At 41.1% G+C, this 11,942-nt stretch overlaps 1 protein-coding gene across 1 annotated transcript in view; it reads right to left on the bottom strand.

Moving 5' to 3' along the window:
• Positions 1 to 3,346: 3,346 nt before the first annotated feature.
• The window catches only part of MBD5 (methyl-CpG binding domain protein 5), a 120,158-nt gene continuing 111,562 nt past the window's right edge, over positions 3,347 to 11,942 (bottom strand). Inside the window, exons 11-12 of the mRNA XM_040971547.1 lie at positions 6,770 to 6,845; positions 3,347 to 3,932 (exon numbers count right to left, since the gene is read on the bottom strand). Coding sequence (XP_040827481.1) covers positions 3,861 to 3,932; positions 6,770 to 6,845 — 148 coding nt within the window. The 3' untranslated portion in view covers positions 3,347 to 3,860. The remainder of the gene's footprint in view (positions 3,933 to 6,769; positions 6,846 to 11,942) is intronic.

The raw sequence follows: 11,942 nt of genomic DNA, 5'->3' as shown, positions 1-11,942 counted from the left end.
TTTGTATTTATATAACAAATGATTAAATCAACCATTTTTCTGGTTTATAAAAGGTCACGGAGGTACACACACAGTGTGTATAAAAGCGGATAAGGCTGATAACACATATTTGCAGCAGATACAAATTAATCTTTCATATTTGAAGAAAATGCTCTTTATATATTTTTTCTATACCACACTCCTCATTGCTAACAGGATTCTCATGCTTGAGTTATTTATTGCTTTTGGCTCACTGATTTAATATTCACTCTGGGTTGTTTATACATATGAACAACTAATGTTCTTATCTCTTTGGCTAATGCAAACATGATAGAGTGAATGAAAGAAAAATAAACAAACTCAACATGACAGTTGTGATTGACTGATACTTTTTGACTACAGCCCCAAATGAATTAAGCAACGCCCGACTCAACTTATACACTATGTTGGAAAGTCTTGAGTCTTGCATTACACCACTTGGACATTAGTAGGCAAACTTAAAAAGATACTGTAGATTTTCAATAAGGTCTGGAATCTTGGCTCTCTTTCCAAAAGTAGCAATGCCACCAACATCTCAAGCATCTTACAGTTTAAAATCTTGATGCCACAGTGCTTGTGACCTGCTAGACAACACTGCAAGTTATGTGGCAGGTGACCCAAGTTAATGACAACGTGCTGTCTTTTCGGAAATATCAAAGAATCTTCCCTTTTGACACAGAATTTTCATCAAACTTACAGAAAATAGGATAACCACCCTTTGCTTTCCTTGTGTGATATTCAACTGAGAAAACCTGGTTCATTTAAAACATAGACACAGCAGAAACTAAAGTCAGGATCCAAATAAAGACCAAAGTGGGCCAGGCTATTACGAGGGCTGAAGGTTTTCCTGAAAGCATTTCCATTCAAAATGGGACAGAAAAGTACAAACCAAAACCGTTTCTTTCGATGAATAATAATCCTAGATTGCTGTTAGTGCTACAAACAAGACAAGCTACACAGAAGCGGCTTTGTTAGTTGCACATATTTGAAATATTTAGAAACTGCACAGGGATGTCGTTGATTTTACTGGTGCTTCCCAGGATGGTTAGGGACACAAAATAAAATTAGATTTCCTTTTCCAGCAGGGACATTACATCCTTTAAAACAGCAAATTTTTTTTCATTGTTTCCATTCTTAGATTTTTTTTTGGGGGGGAGATAAAAAAACTTGCTCACATAGAAGTGCTAGACTTGATTTTTTAAAAAAAGAGTTAGGTAATACAATGACAAAGAAATAGCTCTAGGGGCAAAAATGAAGTGTGAGTGACTACTCTTTTAATTGTAAAGTCGGTGCAACATTTAAAAAAAATGTTACAGCACTGTATGACCTGTAATGCTGACAATATTTACATTAACTGCTTACATGAAACCATAAAAACTGTAAGGTGGGGGGAACCCCATATAGACTGCAACAACTACACCTACCACCCACATCAAAGGCATAAGCAATCAGAGACTTCATGGGCACATACCTTACATGGTCTACTGAAGTAGGGTATACAATGGGAGAGCAGCACAAACCAGATTCACTCAGGTGATCAAAAATGAAGGCTTGGTTGACATAAACTTGGCCTACAGACAAAGGCTAAAGATGTCTTCTAGATATCAACACACACACACACTCACACCCCAAGCACAAACACATATGTAAATTTATCTGTGAATAAATGCATTGTAAAAACAAAACAATAGAAGAGTAGGTGAAAAAAAAAGATATTAATGGTTTAAAGCTAACAAGTGCAATTGACTTAAATTAAAATGTAACGACTAAAAATACCCAAAAGATTCCTTCATGGAATGGCATAAAGGACTGGACAGACACCCTCTCTGCGACATGAAATGTGCACACACCAACCCATCCTTGGAAGGAAGCGTTCCTGCTCCAGGGATGGGCCCAGCACAGCCAGCCACACTTCTTCAGTCTTGGCGGTAGGTGTGAGCGTGGGCACCGGAACAGAAAGACAGGGGAACTCAAGGAAGAACGAAGAAGGAGCTGTGGCTATCAAAAGGGAGCCTGGCGGCGCGTTTTGTGCTGTGACCCCAGGAAACCAACCTGAGGAATGAATAACCTTGGTCCTCTCTCTCTCTCTTTTTTGTTTTTCCTGAGTTGCTAGAACTCTGCTACATGACGAGATGGAGGAGTTAGGGCAGATGGGAGATGAGGAAAAGGGGTGGTGGTTTTCAGAAGGAGTAGGATTTAGAACCTACTATTGGAAAGACCCCTAGCAGCCTGAAGCTTAGGCTTTTGAGAGAGTCCCCTGCTGAGCGTCAAGGCAGTGCTTGCTCCCCAGGCAGCACTTGGGGCTGGGAGGACAATGGATCTTTTGACAATCGCTGGTGGAAGACAGGCTCAAGACCTGAAACTTCACTAACTGTCCAGGAGATAGGGTTACACCACGACCAACACCAAAACTGTGAACAAAAGACTTGAAATAGTATGTTGTGCTACATTTCTTATTAATTACCTTGTACTTTACAATGGCTCACAGTTTTAGGATTGTATAGTTGTAGTATTTTTCTTTCTACATGTGTTTCACATTTTTTTTCTTAATAGAATATAAATAATTTGGTTGATAGATTTAACCTGCACATTTCAGCCACATTAATATATATAAGAATCTGTAAATGGTATAAATAATTCTTTAAATAAAATAAATCTGATATATTACATAATACTGATAAAAAATTACAGTTGCTAGTAATTTTGTTAAGCCACCTTCATTTCTGGGTTAAATAACATGGATTAATGGATTTGAAACTTGCTTTGATGTTTTGTATTTGTTTTTGCCACTATGGAAAAAAAGTGAACTAGAATTCATCCTGCTGCTGATAATGGTTTTAAAGACGGGGGGAGGGAGCTTCTGCCTCCTGGTATGGGAATGGAAAGTATTCCCTTGTCAGATACCATCTGCAAGAAAGCCCCTGTCAGCTCTGACTCCCAGGGGTGAGGAGCTATCCAGTCCAACAGGTGGCTGTCAAATAACTAGAGAAATGGCTGAGTAAAATATTCCATCTCAGATTTTTTTTAATATAAAACCTATTCCATTTTAAAACTTAGGTAAAAAAAATATGCAACCAATGGTTGCAGCTTCGGCATTCTTGATTTAGACCTGTGAGCTCTGATCTGTATCAGAAATCTGCAGGCTACAGTTTCCCAGACACCCACAATTGAGTCCAGTGCCTCCACATCAGGGTCATTTCGAACAGATGATATAAACGGACACGCAGTGATGTGCAGTGTGTGTCATCATGTGAGTATTACATCATCATGCCTTTTCTCTGCTGTTAAATACAAAATCAGCATTTTTTTACATTATCATAGAAAAGCATTTAGGTTGTATTTTTATTTATCACTTTACACTGTAGTCTCTGGTAGGTGTACTCCATAGAAACCAAAGAATTTTGTACACTATTTCTTTGTACAATAAAAGATAAAGTGTGCATTAGGTACGCTTGTACATGACAATATTATACAATATGTACATTTCTGATATCACCATGAAATTCTGTACTGTCTATATACAACATCGAAAATTCTTCAGAAACATCTGGGCTATTTCTCATAATCACAATTTTAGCATTATAGAAAAAGTTTCTTAGTAATCTCGTGACCATGTCTCACTCTCATCAGACAGGGGTGTTGATTGGTTTTCCAGCATTCATTAGCCTTCCTGATCAAAAACAAAAAATCTGTATCACTTTTTCTTTTAGCACCCTGTGGTAGTGGTTGCTATCTGCCATAGTTTTTGATATTGATATAACACGGGCCATATCAATACTATATACAGATACACCTGTGCCTGTTCCTTCGATCAACACTGTGCATTAGTGGACTAGTCTCTGTTATCTGGAGATCTTCCTCCGCTTGGGTTTGGGGGGTCTCATCTGTCTGTCTCCCTGTGGGATTTGGTGAACCTGCAAATTAAAAAGGTAGAAAAATGTGACAGAAGTTGACATCACAATGATCATCTAATTTCTTCCCGACCAACAAGGGCAGGGAACAGAGTCAAGCTTCCACTACTGGTCACTGGTATCCTGAGGCATGTAAAATTTTCCTTAAGACCTTGCTGAGCCCACAGTCACTTCAAAGACCTAGACACTGATAGGCTGCGATCCCTAGATCACCAATTCCCTAGCCTTGAAAAGTGGGTAGACACGCGCACATGTGTTGCCCTTTTCACGGTGTCCCTCTCTTTCCAACTATGAAGAAGGGTCGGTGGCAGTAAGAACCAGCGCATGTGCAACTCAGCCTGAGGATGATGTTCACGTACCAGAAAAACCAGGTGGGAAAACAGAATGCTGCTTCCATCTGTTGGCAGATCTGTGTATGTGTATTCTGGGTCGACTTTATATACCAAAGTAGGAATCAGCAGCCCTGGGCAGGGCTCTGAAAGGAGGGGAGCAGGTGCCTTCCGTTGCAATGTGGCCAGTAATGGAGTGAGCAATGTCAAGACCCATGCAAGGTGGATGGGTCCAAGGCACTGGTGTAGCATATGCTTGCCAGTCAGGACTTAGAAACAAGCCCACCATAGCATTTGCCAGTTTCTGTGGTGTAAACATTTCCGCTAGGATCAGCCTTCCTGCATTAGTTAGGAAAAGTTACGTGCACAACCAGCTCTTGAGATTCACTGTCAGTTGACTCAGTTATGTATTTTAAAAGTAATGCCTAGACAACAGTAAAGGCCATCAAACGCAGAAGGCTTTAAATAAAGAAAGACAAAAAAGCTGGGGGCTTGCGCTGTGGTGTAGCGAGTTGGGCTGCTGCCTGTGGCACCGACATCGCACACAGTCATCAATTTGAGTCTCAGCTGCTCCATTTTTGATCCGGCTCCCTGCTAATGCACCTGGGAAACCAGGGAAAGATGACTCAAGTGTTTGGGTCCCTGCACTCACACGGACCTGGAAGAAGTTCCTGGCTCCTGGCTATGGCCTGGCCCAGTTTTAGCTTTTGTGACCATCAGGGGAGTGAACCAGCAGATGGAATATCTCTCTGTCTCTCCCTGTCTGTAACTCGGCTTTTAAAACAAATATTTTTAAAAAATAGCTGAAAATTTTAAGTAATGCTTATGAGCTTCTCAAACTGCCTCTTCTAATCCACTCTGTATAAATCAGAAAAAAAAATCAACTACTGGTTTCTGGTAAAAAGCTATAATTGAGAACTTTTTATAATTGAGTCGACTAAGAAGTCTTAGTCCAAGGTAGTAAAAAGGTTTCTTAACATGCATGCAAGGCACAGGGCATTTTATTATTGTTAAAACAGTTGCAAAATGAGAAATCTGACTTCCTCGGGTTCTAACTTCTCATGAAGAATGAGGAGATCTGACAACAGCAGACCAATTTCCTCTGCAGCGAAGATCTGCCGAAGCACGGACGGCACTCCTGGCAGCAGCCAGGCCCACACGCTGGCCCCATCCTCCCCACTCGCAACTGCCTGTTGGCCATGAGGGCCAAGCGTGCTGAAGCAGAGACATTGAGGTAGAGATCAGTGAGATCACAGCCAGCCCCACTTGCCAGTTTCCTTGGCAGGTGCACTAGTTAAGATGACTATACGAGGGGTCAAGTCAGTGAGAAAGTTGCTAGAAGTGGTAAGATTAGAAGCAAGTGCAGGGGGGTTCTACAACTAATGCCAGCAGTGTGACATACTCTTTCATTTGCTAGGCTAGAGGCTAAGGACATGCAGAATATTCTACAGCTGTAAACAACAGTGGCCACCGTCTATGGAAAGATTCTGGACCTGTCAGTCAGCACCAGGCTCAGGTTAGCAATGGCCTCTGCTGCGGTGAGTCTCCAAGACTGGGATTGGGTGAGCAGTACATCTTATTGGCATTTAACGGTTCACTCCAATAAATGTCTTCTTTGATAAGCAACCCACTCATGGAGGAGAGTTACCCGGCCCAAGAAGATGCTCAAGCTCCTGATTTTTACTTTGGACCTTTCTGATAATTCTAATGGTAAAATATTATACCCCAGGTTTCCGTGTATTCATTTGGGAAATGATGGGTTGGATTACATAATCCCCATCCCAATCCCAACATTCTGGGCATGCTCAGTAGCCACTGGATGAGTTATTTGAGGTCAGCACTGTTTAACTGACCACAAAATGATGTGTAAATGAAATCACTTTTCATTGCCTTAGGTAATTTCATTTTTTAAAGACTACTGAAATTATATTTTGCATATTTACATCAGTGACTATGTAAATACAGACTAATGATTAAATTTCTCACTATTCAATACTATATTTTAATCAAAATGTTAAGAAAAAGTAGGCGCTATTTCTCTAAAACTAGAACGTTTAGTGTCAAATAATTTAGCAACAGAATTTTGTGCCAAATATTTTTGAGGCAACAGGAAAAAGAAAATGAGAGGTGCCTTAATCCTGACCCTACTGTTCAATTTCACTGTTTTGTTCAATAGACAGAGTGAAATTTGCATTACTGAATATGCAGGCCACAGTAATTGCCACTGCTATTCACAGAATCAAATGCAGAAAACCATGTCCTGAACATTTCGCTCTTCACATTTTAAAAGAATATTATATGAGAAAACTAAAGTTATACTAATCCAAGAAAACAATTCATACTGCTAGATTATTTTTTTCTTAAATGACTTTCAATCTTTTATGAAATCATCTTTTCTCCCCCCAGCCTAGTAATTTAGCAAGTTGCTTGGCAATATTCAAGAGACTTAAAAAGTATAATACAATTTATTTTCAAAGACACATAGTATAATGGAAAAATAAATTAACTTACAGTCCCAGACATTTTGTCCAGTTCGCTCATGGCCTCATGAATAGCAGCTTCTAAATGGTTATTTAGCTTTCCACTTCTGGAATTAATGAAACAACACACCAGATTAATAAATTAAAGAAACAAAAATCTCAATTTAATTCCCTAATCAGAAAACGAAAGTACCAGTTCCAACAGAGAAAGTCAATTTGTATTCACATTTGGAAAATTTAGATGACAAAACATCACTCTGGGATTCCTACCACTGAATACAAATAATTATTGTGACAAAAGATTGAAAAAAAAATTGAACACACTGGGTTGGGGGTGGGATTTGTTCCTTTATACATGCTTGCTCCTCGTCTGCTGCTTTTGGACCCAGGGTCTCTTTTTGCTCCCGTGCCATTGTTTTTTGTTTTTTTTTTTTTTTCCCTTATTCCAGCTAGTCTGCCTCTGCTTCTTGTCTGGCTGGCCGGGTGCCTGAACTGCCGGCTCAGGCCACTAGGGAGCGACCTCTGCTCTCTGTGGAGCATCCTAGATACTGGAGCCAATGCTTGGTGAATTTTGCAGGTTCGAAAAGGTTTAGAGGATTCTACCTGTGGCTCCAAGCCTGCTTGTTACACTTCCCAGAGACCAAAAGGATGCAATTACTAGAGCAAACAATGACAGTTTCAGGGTACCCTGCTCTCTCCTGAGCCTTTTCTCTCCTCCCAGCCTTCCACGGCCCATATTTGGCTACCTCTGCCATTGGAAATTTGCCCCACTGTTGGACTAAAGCCACACAAATCCACACTCTCCATCTCTGTGGGTAGACCCTCTGCGCATCCTGCCTGTTCACTTGGTTTTCCTCCTTTAAGCATAGGAACAATTATCCAATTGTACGAGCAGTCAGGTGATTCATTTCCTTTATCCTGTCACAATGACTAGAAATGCATCCGATTTACTAGAAACTTTCCATTTCAGGCTATCCGTGTGGCTTTCCAGGAGTTAATCCCACCAGCGGCTACATATAGATGGAAATGTGCAGTCGTGGGAGGACTTGGAACACAGTCCCATTTGGTTTGGACAGCACTGTGTTTAAAAACATTCTTGAACTTTAGCAGAATTCTTTGAAATGCAGTTTTGTTTTTGGTTTATGAAAGTCTTCAGTAGGTTTATCCTCATATGCCAGGACTGGACATTGTTCCGTGGAATGTCTGCACCTGAGGCGACTGAGTTTTCCACTCCTAAAAACTGTCTGTAGGCACACTATAAATATTCCATGCATTTGCTAAACAGAAATTTTTGTCTAAAGCTAGCATGGGTGGTCCTATGTTTTAGAAAATAAGTATGTAGAAAACATATTTCAGTTTGAAAGATCATCAGTGTATTAGCTTCAATAAAATTATAGGGGCACTGAGGGGCCAGTTCTCTTCCTTCTACAAGTCTGTATGCAAGCTTCTAGTTGTAATGTTCCCATTCCCTTCCACAAACTTACCTTTGAGAAACACACAGAATAAAGCCCCCAACACACCAACTTCCCTGAACAAACTGTTGCTGGATTTTCTATTTCATGTCTTTTTATTAAGCAAATAAGGCAGGACTTTCCATTTGTCAGCAACTCCTAGTCACACACTCTCCCACTCTCCTCATCAATTTCTAGATTAAAAACTTTTTAAAAATCATACAGGCTCTACCCATGGGCAGTTTTGTTCAGGTGTTTTTGTGTCTACACAGAAGGTGCCATCAGCACATACATCTCTCTTCCCATCGCCCATTGCTTCTGGACACTGTTTAGGATGAGAGAATGGATCCGTTCCTTCTCACTTCGTCCTGTGTGGACTGTCACTTCTCTGCCGTCGTTAGTTGTAAGGGAACCTGGTCGTTTTGTGGTGTCAGTTTGAGTTGTTTTCCTAGAGAGGGGGGTGCTAGGCACGTACTGTCTAGTGAGACCCCTGGGCCATCTACCTGAGACCCTCAGCGCAATCTAGCTGAGGTCCCTTGAGACCATCCACCTGAGACTACCTGGGGCTGTTTTCACTTGCCTGAGGCTGGGCTGGGGCGCCTTTTGGGGGCTGCGTGCTGAAAGTGAGGGAAATACCACACATGGCCAAGTTGCCCAACAGGTCATACTTCACGTGACACATTTGACAGATTTATCCCTAATATTTCTTTTGCACTCAGATGTAGAACCATTCATTTTAAAAAGGCACTTATTCATTATATGTTTTGATTTTAAGGTCTTATGGGTTTCGATATGATTTCATGTATCATGGTTTAAGAATCTTAAAAAGGGTGAAATGTTGCAATGGGAGAACCATCAGAGAACATTGGTTCACTTCCCTTTAATCTTTATAACAAAGAGTTCCTTTGGAGGAGACATGTAACCTAGGGGTTAAGATGCCCGTGTCCTGCATCAGGGTACCCGAGGTCCACTCCCCATCCTGGCACCTGACACCAGCCTTCTGCTAATGCAACCTTGGGAGACAGTAGTGATGGCTCAAGAAATTAGGCCCCTGCTGCCCACATGGGGGACCCACAGTGCAACCCTGGCCATTACAGGTGTTTGAGGGGGTGAAGCAGCAGACTTGATCTATCTGCCTGTGTGTCCATCAGGCTCGCCGGTTTAAAAAAAAAAAGAGTTTTACTCATTGAAAAATTTCTATGTGCCAAGAATTGTGTTAAGTCCTTAAATACATGATCACATTTAATCCTTAGAATGACCTCACGAAGTAGATATTACAACAACTGTTTGTATGTCATATTTCCTATTTAGTCAGAATTGGCAAAATCAATTCTAATTTTGAAAGGAAGAAACTGTGTTTCTCTATCAATCGCTTTAACAGGCTTTGTTCATAAAAATCTTTACCTATGATCCTTGCAGGAAAGCTACCGTCAAAGAATCGAAAAGGGCCAACAACGTTACCTGCTGAATGAAGGCAGAATTTTTGAGTTTTTTAAAAAATCCTCACTCTGTACCAACATATTTAATTTTTAAACTCCTTACATTAATCTAAACAAAATTGGTATTATGTTCTGCTATAAAAAACTAAGCAGTTAATAGAGGGAGAAACACTACTTTTGGAATTGAGAAAAAAAAATACCCAGATGTGGATATACCATTGATTATATTGTGAATCAAGAGGGACAGAGAGAGCCCCGGCCACGCATCTGCTGGGCGGTGTTTCCCCCAACTGGCTGGGTCAAGGTGGAATGAACTTGGCAGAGGAAGAGAAAGCCCCGTGAGTTCACGAAGTAAACAATTAGAAGCCAGCACGCAGGCCGAGAACCTCCCTGCAGAGTGCCCTCGGGTAGTTACCGTTCCCCGCTGGCATTTATTAATAAACATTTTTACTAATGGACACTCTAAAAACCTACTTGATTAAGCCATAAATGTTCATATAATCACATTTCTAATTATTAATGGAGATAATTGCCACTTCTCATCGTCACTGTCTATATTGTCACACATTACCCTCATCTTTATTAATTAGAAAAAAAACCCAAGTACACACCTGTGACTGATACAAGAAATAAGAGGGGAAAAAAAAACCTGTTGCCTTACACTGTCAGCTCAGAATTTAACTGGCTCACTTTGTGTAGAAGGGAGAAATTTCAGAAAGGTCTAAATAAGGCAAGGACCCTAGATTTCAAATACAGGGTCCTGATCCACAGGAAACTATGCAGAGCGAAGATACTGAGGGACCAGTGTTGTAGCACAGTAGGTTAAGCTGCAGTTCGCAACTCTGGCATCTCATTTTGGAGTGCTGGTTTGAGTCCCAGCTACTCTACTTCTGATCAGCTCCCTGCTAACGCTCCTGAGAAAGAAACTTAGCTTTAAATGTACTTTCTACAGAACTTTTGAATCCCACAGAATTTTTAATTTAATTCCCACAAAATTTCTTTGGTAACCTTGTACTTTTTTTGAGGTTGGAAAATGACAAAATGATAAATTACACTTTTACTTTAAAACCAAGATGCGCTATCTAGCATATTAAATTTCCTTAAAAATTCTATTTATTCATTTATTTGAAATGCAGATCATGCATGAGAGAGAGACAGACACGAGAGACAGCGAGCGAATGAGGGATATTTTCTATGTGCTAATGTATTCTCTGAATGGCCACAATAGTTGGGAAAAGCCTCCATGAAAGCCAGGAGTCAGACTTCATCCAGGTCTCCCACATGGGTTCAGGGGTCCTGGTGACTTCCTTTTTCTTCTTCTTTTTTAAAGATTTATTTACTTTTATTACAAAGTCAGATACACAGAGAGGAGGCGAGACAAAGAGGAAGATCTTATGTCTGCTGATTCACTCCTCAAGTGATCACAATAGTTGGAGCTGAGTCTATCTGAAGCCAGGAGCCTCTTCTGGGTCTTCCATGCAGGTGCAGGGTCCCAAAACCTTGGGCTGTCCTCGACTGCTTTCCCAGGCCACAAGTAGGGAGCTGGATTAGAACCGGCACCCATATGGGACCCTGGCATGTTCAAAGTGAGGACTTCAGCCACTAGGCTACCTTGCTGGGACCCTATTTCCTTATTCTCATTCACTTCTCAATCCATAGCCATTTTGTACCCCTACCACTCTACTTGGCCAACTGGTCTCCCTAGAGTTACCGCTGAACTCCACATGCTCGATGCACTGGAGACTTTTCCAGTTCTTACTGAACTTCTCTTGATCAATTTATCACCCTGAAAAAGTTCAGTCTTTGGCTTCTCAGGTCCTATCCCCTTTGCCCTGATTCTCCTTCCCCTTCCTGATCATCCCTTCCACCTTTTTCATTCTATTAAACACTAAGTTGTTCCTAGCCCATTGTTCTCTGAATCGGATAAAGCATCACTGTGTGACAGCAGCCACTTTTATATTGTCAAATGCCTCTTCTCAGTTGCAGAGCAACATGTCCACCCTATCCTACAGGTCCTCCAAACTACACCTGTTTCCCCTTTCGTCCTCCACTTCAATCAGTGTCTCCATCACCCACCAAGTTGTCAGACATAAAAACCTGGGTGTTACCCTCAACTGTCGGCTCCCCCTCACATTCTGTTCTGTCCTTTTTGCCTTCTAGGTATCCCTGCCCACATCCAGTCCCTCCTGTCCTCAGTTCCTGCTTCTTGGTTTGAATGCTTATCCTTCCTGTCCTCTGGCACAGTCTTTTTCTCCAAGATCACAAATGCAGAAGTCTATATACATGGGGTCTTCACGAAGCTCAAGGGAAACGT

The sequence above is a fragment of the Ochotona curzoniae genome, unplaced genomic scaffold, assembly GCF_017591425.1.
Source record: "Ochotona curzoniae isolate NIBS_2020 unplaced genomic scaffold, NIBS_Ocur_1.0 contig_2210, whole genome shotgun sequence".
Lineage (NCBI taxonomy): Eukaryota > Metazoa > Chordata > Mammalia > Lagomorpha > Ochotonidae > Ochotona > Ochotona curzoniae.
This window is presented reverse-complemented; position numbering and strand designations above follow the sequence as displayed.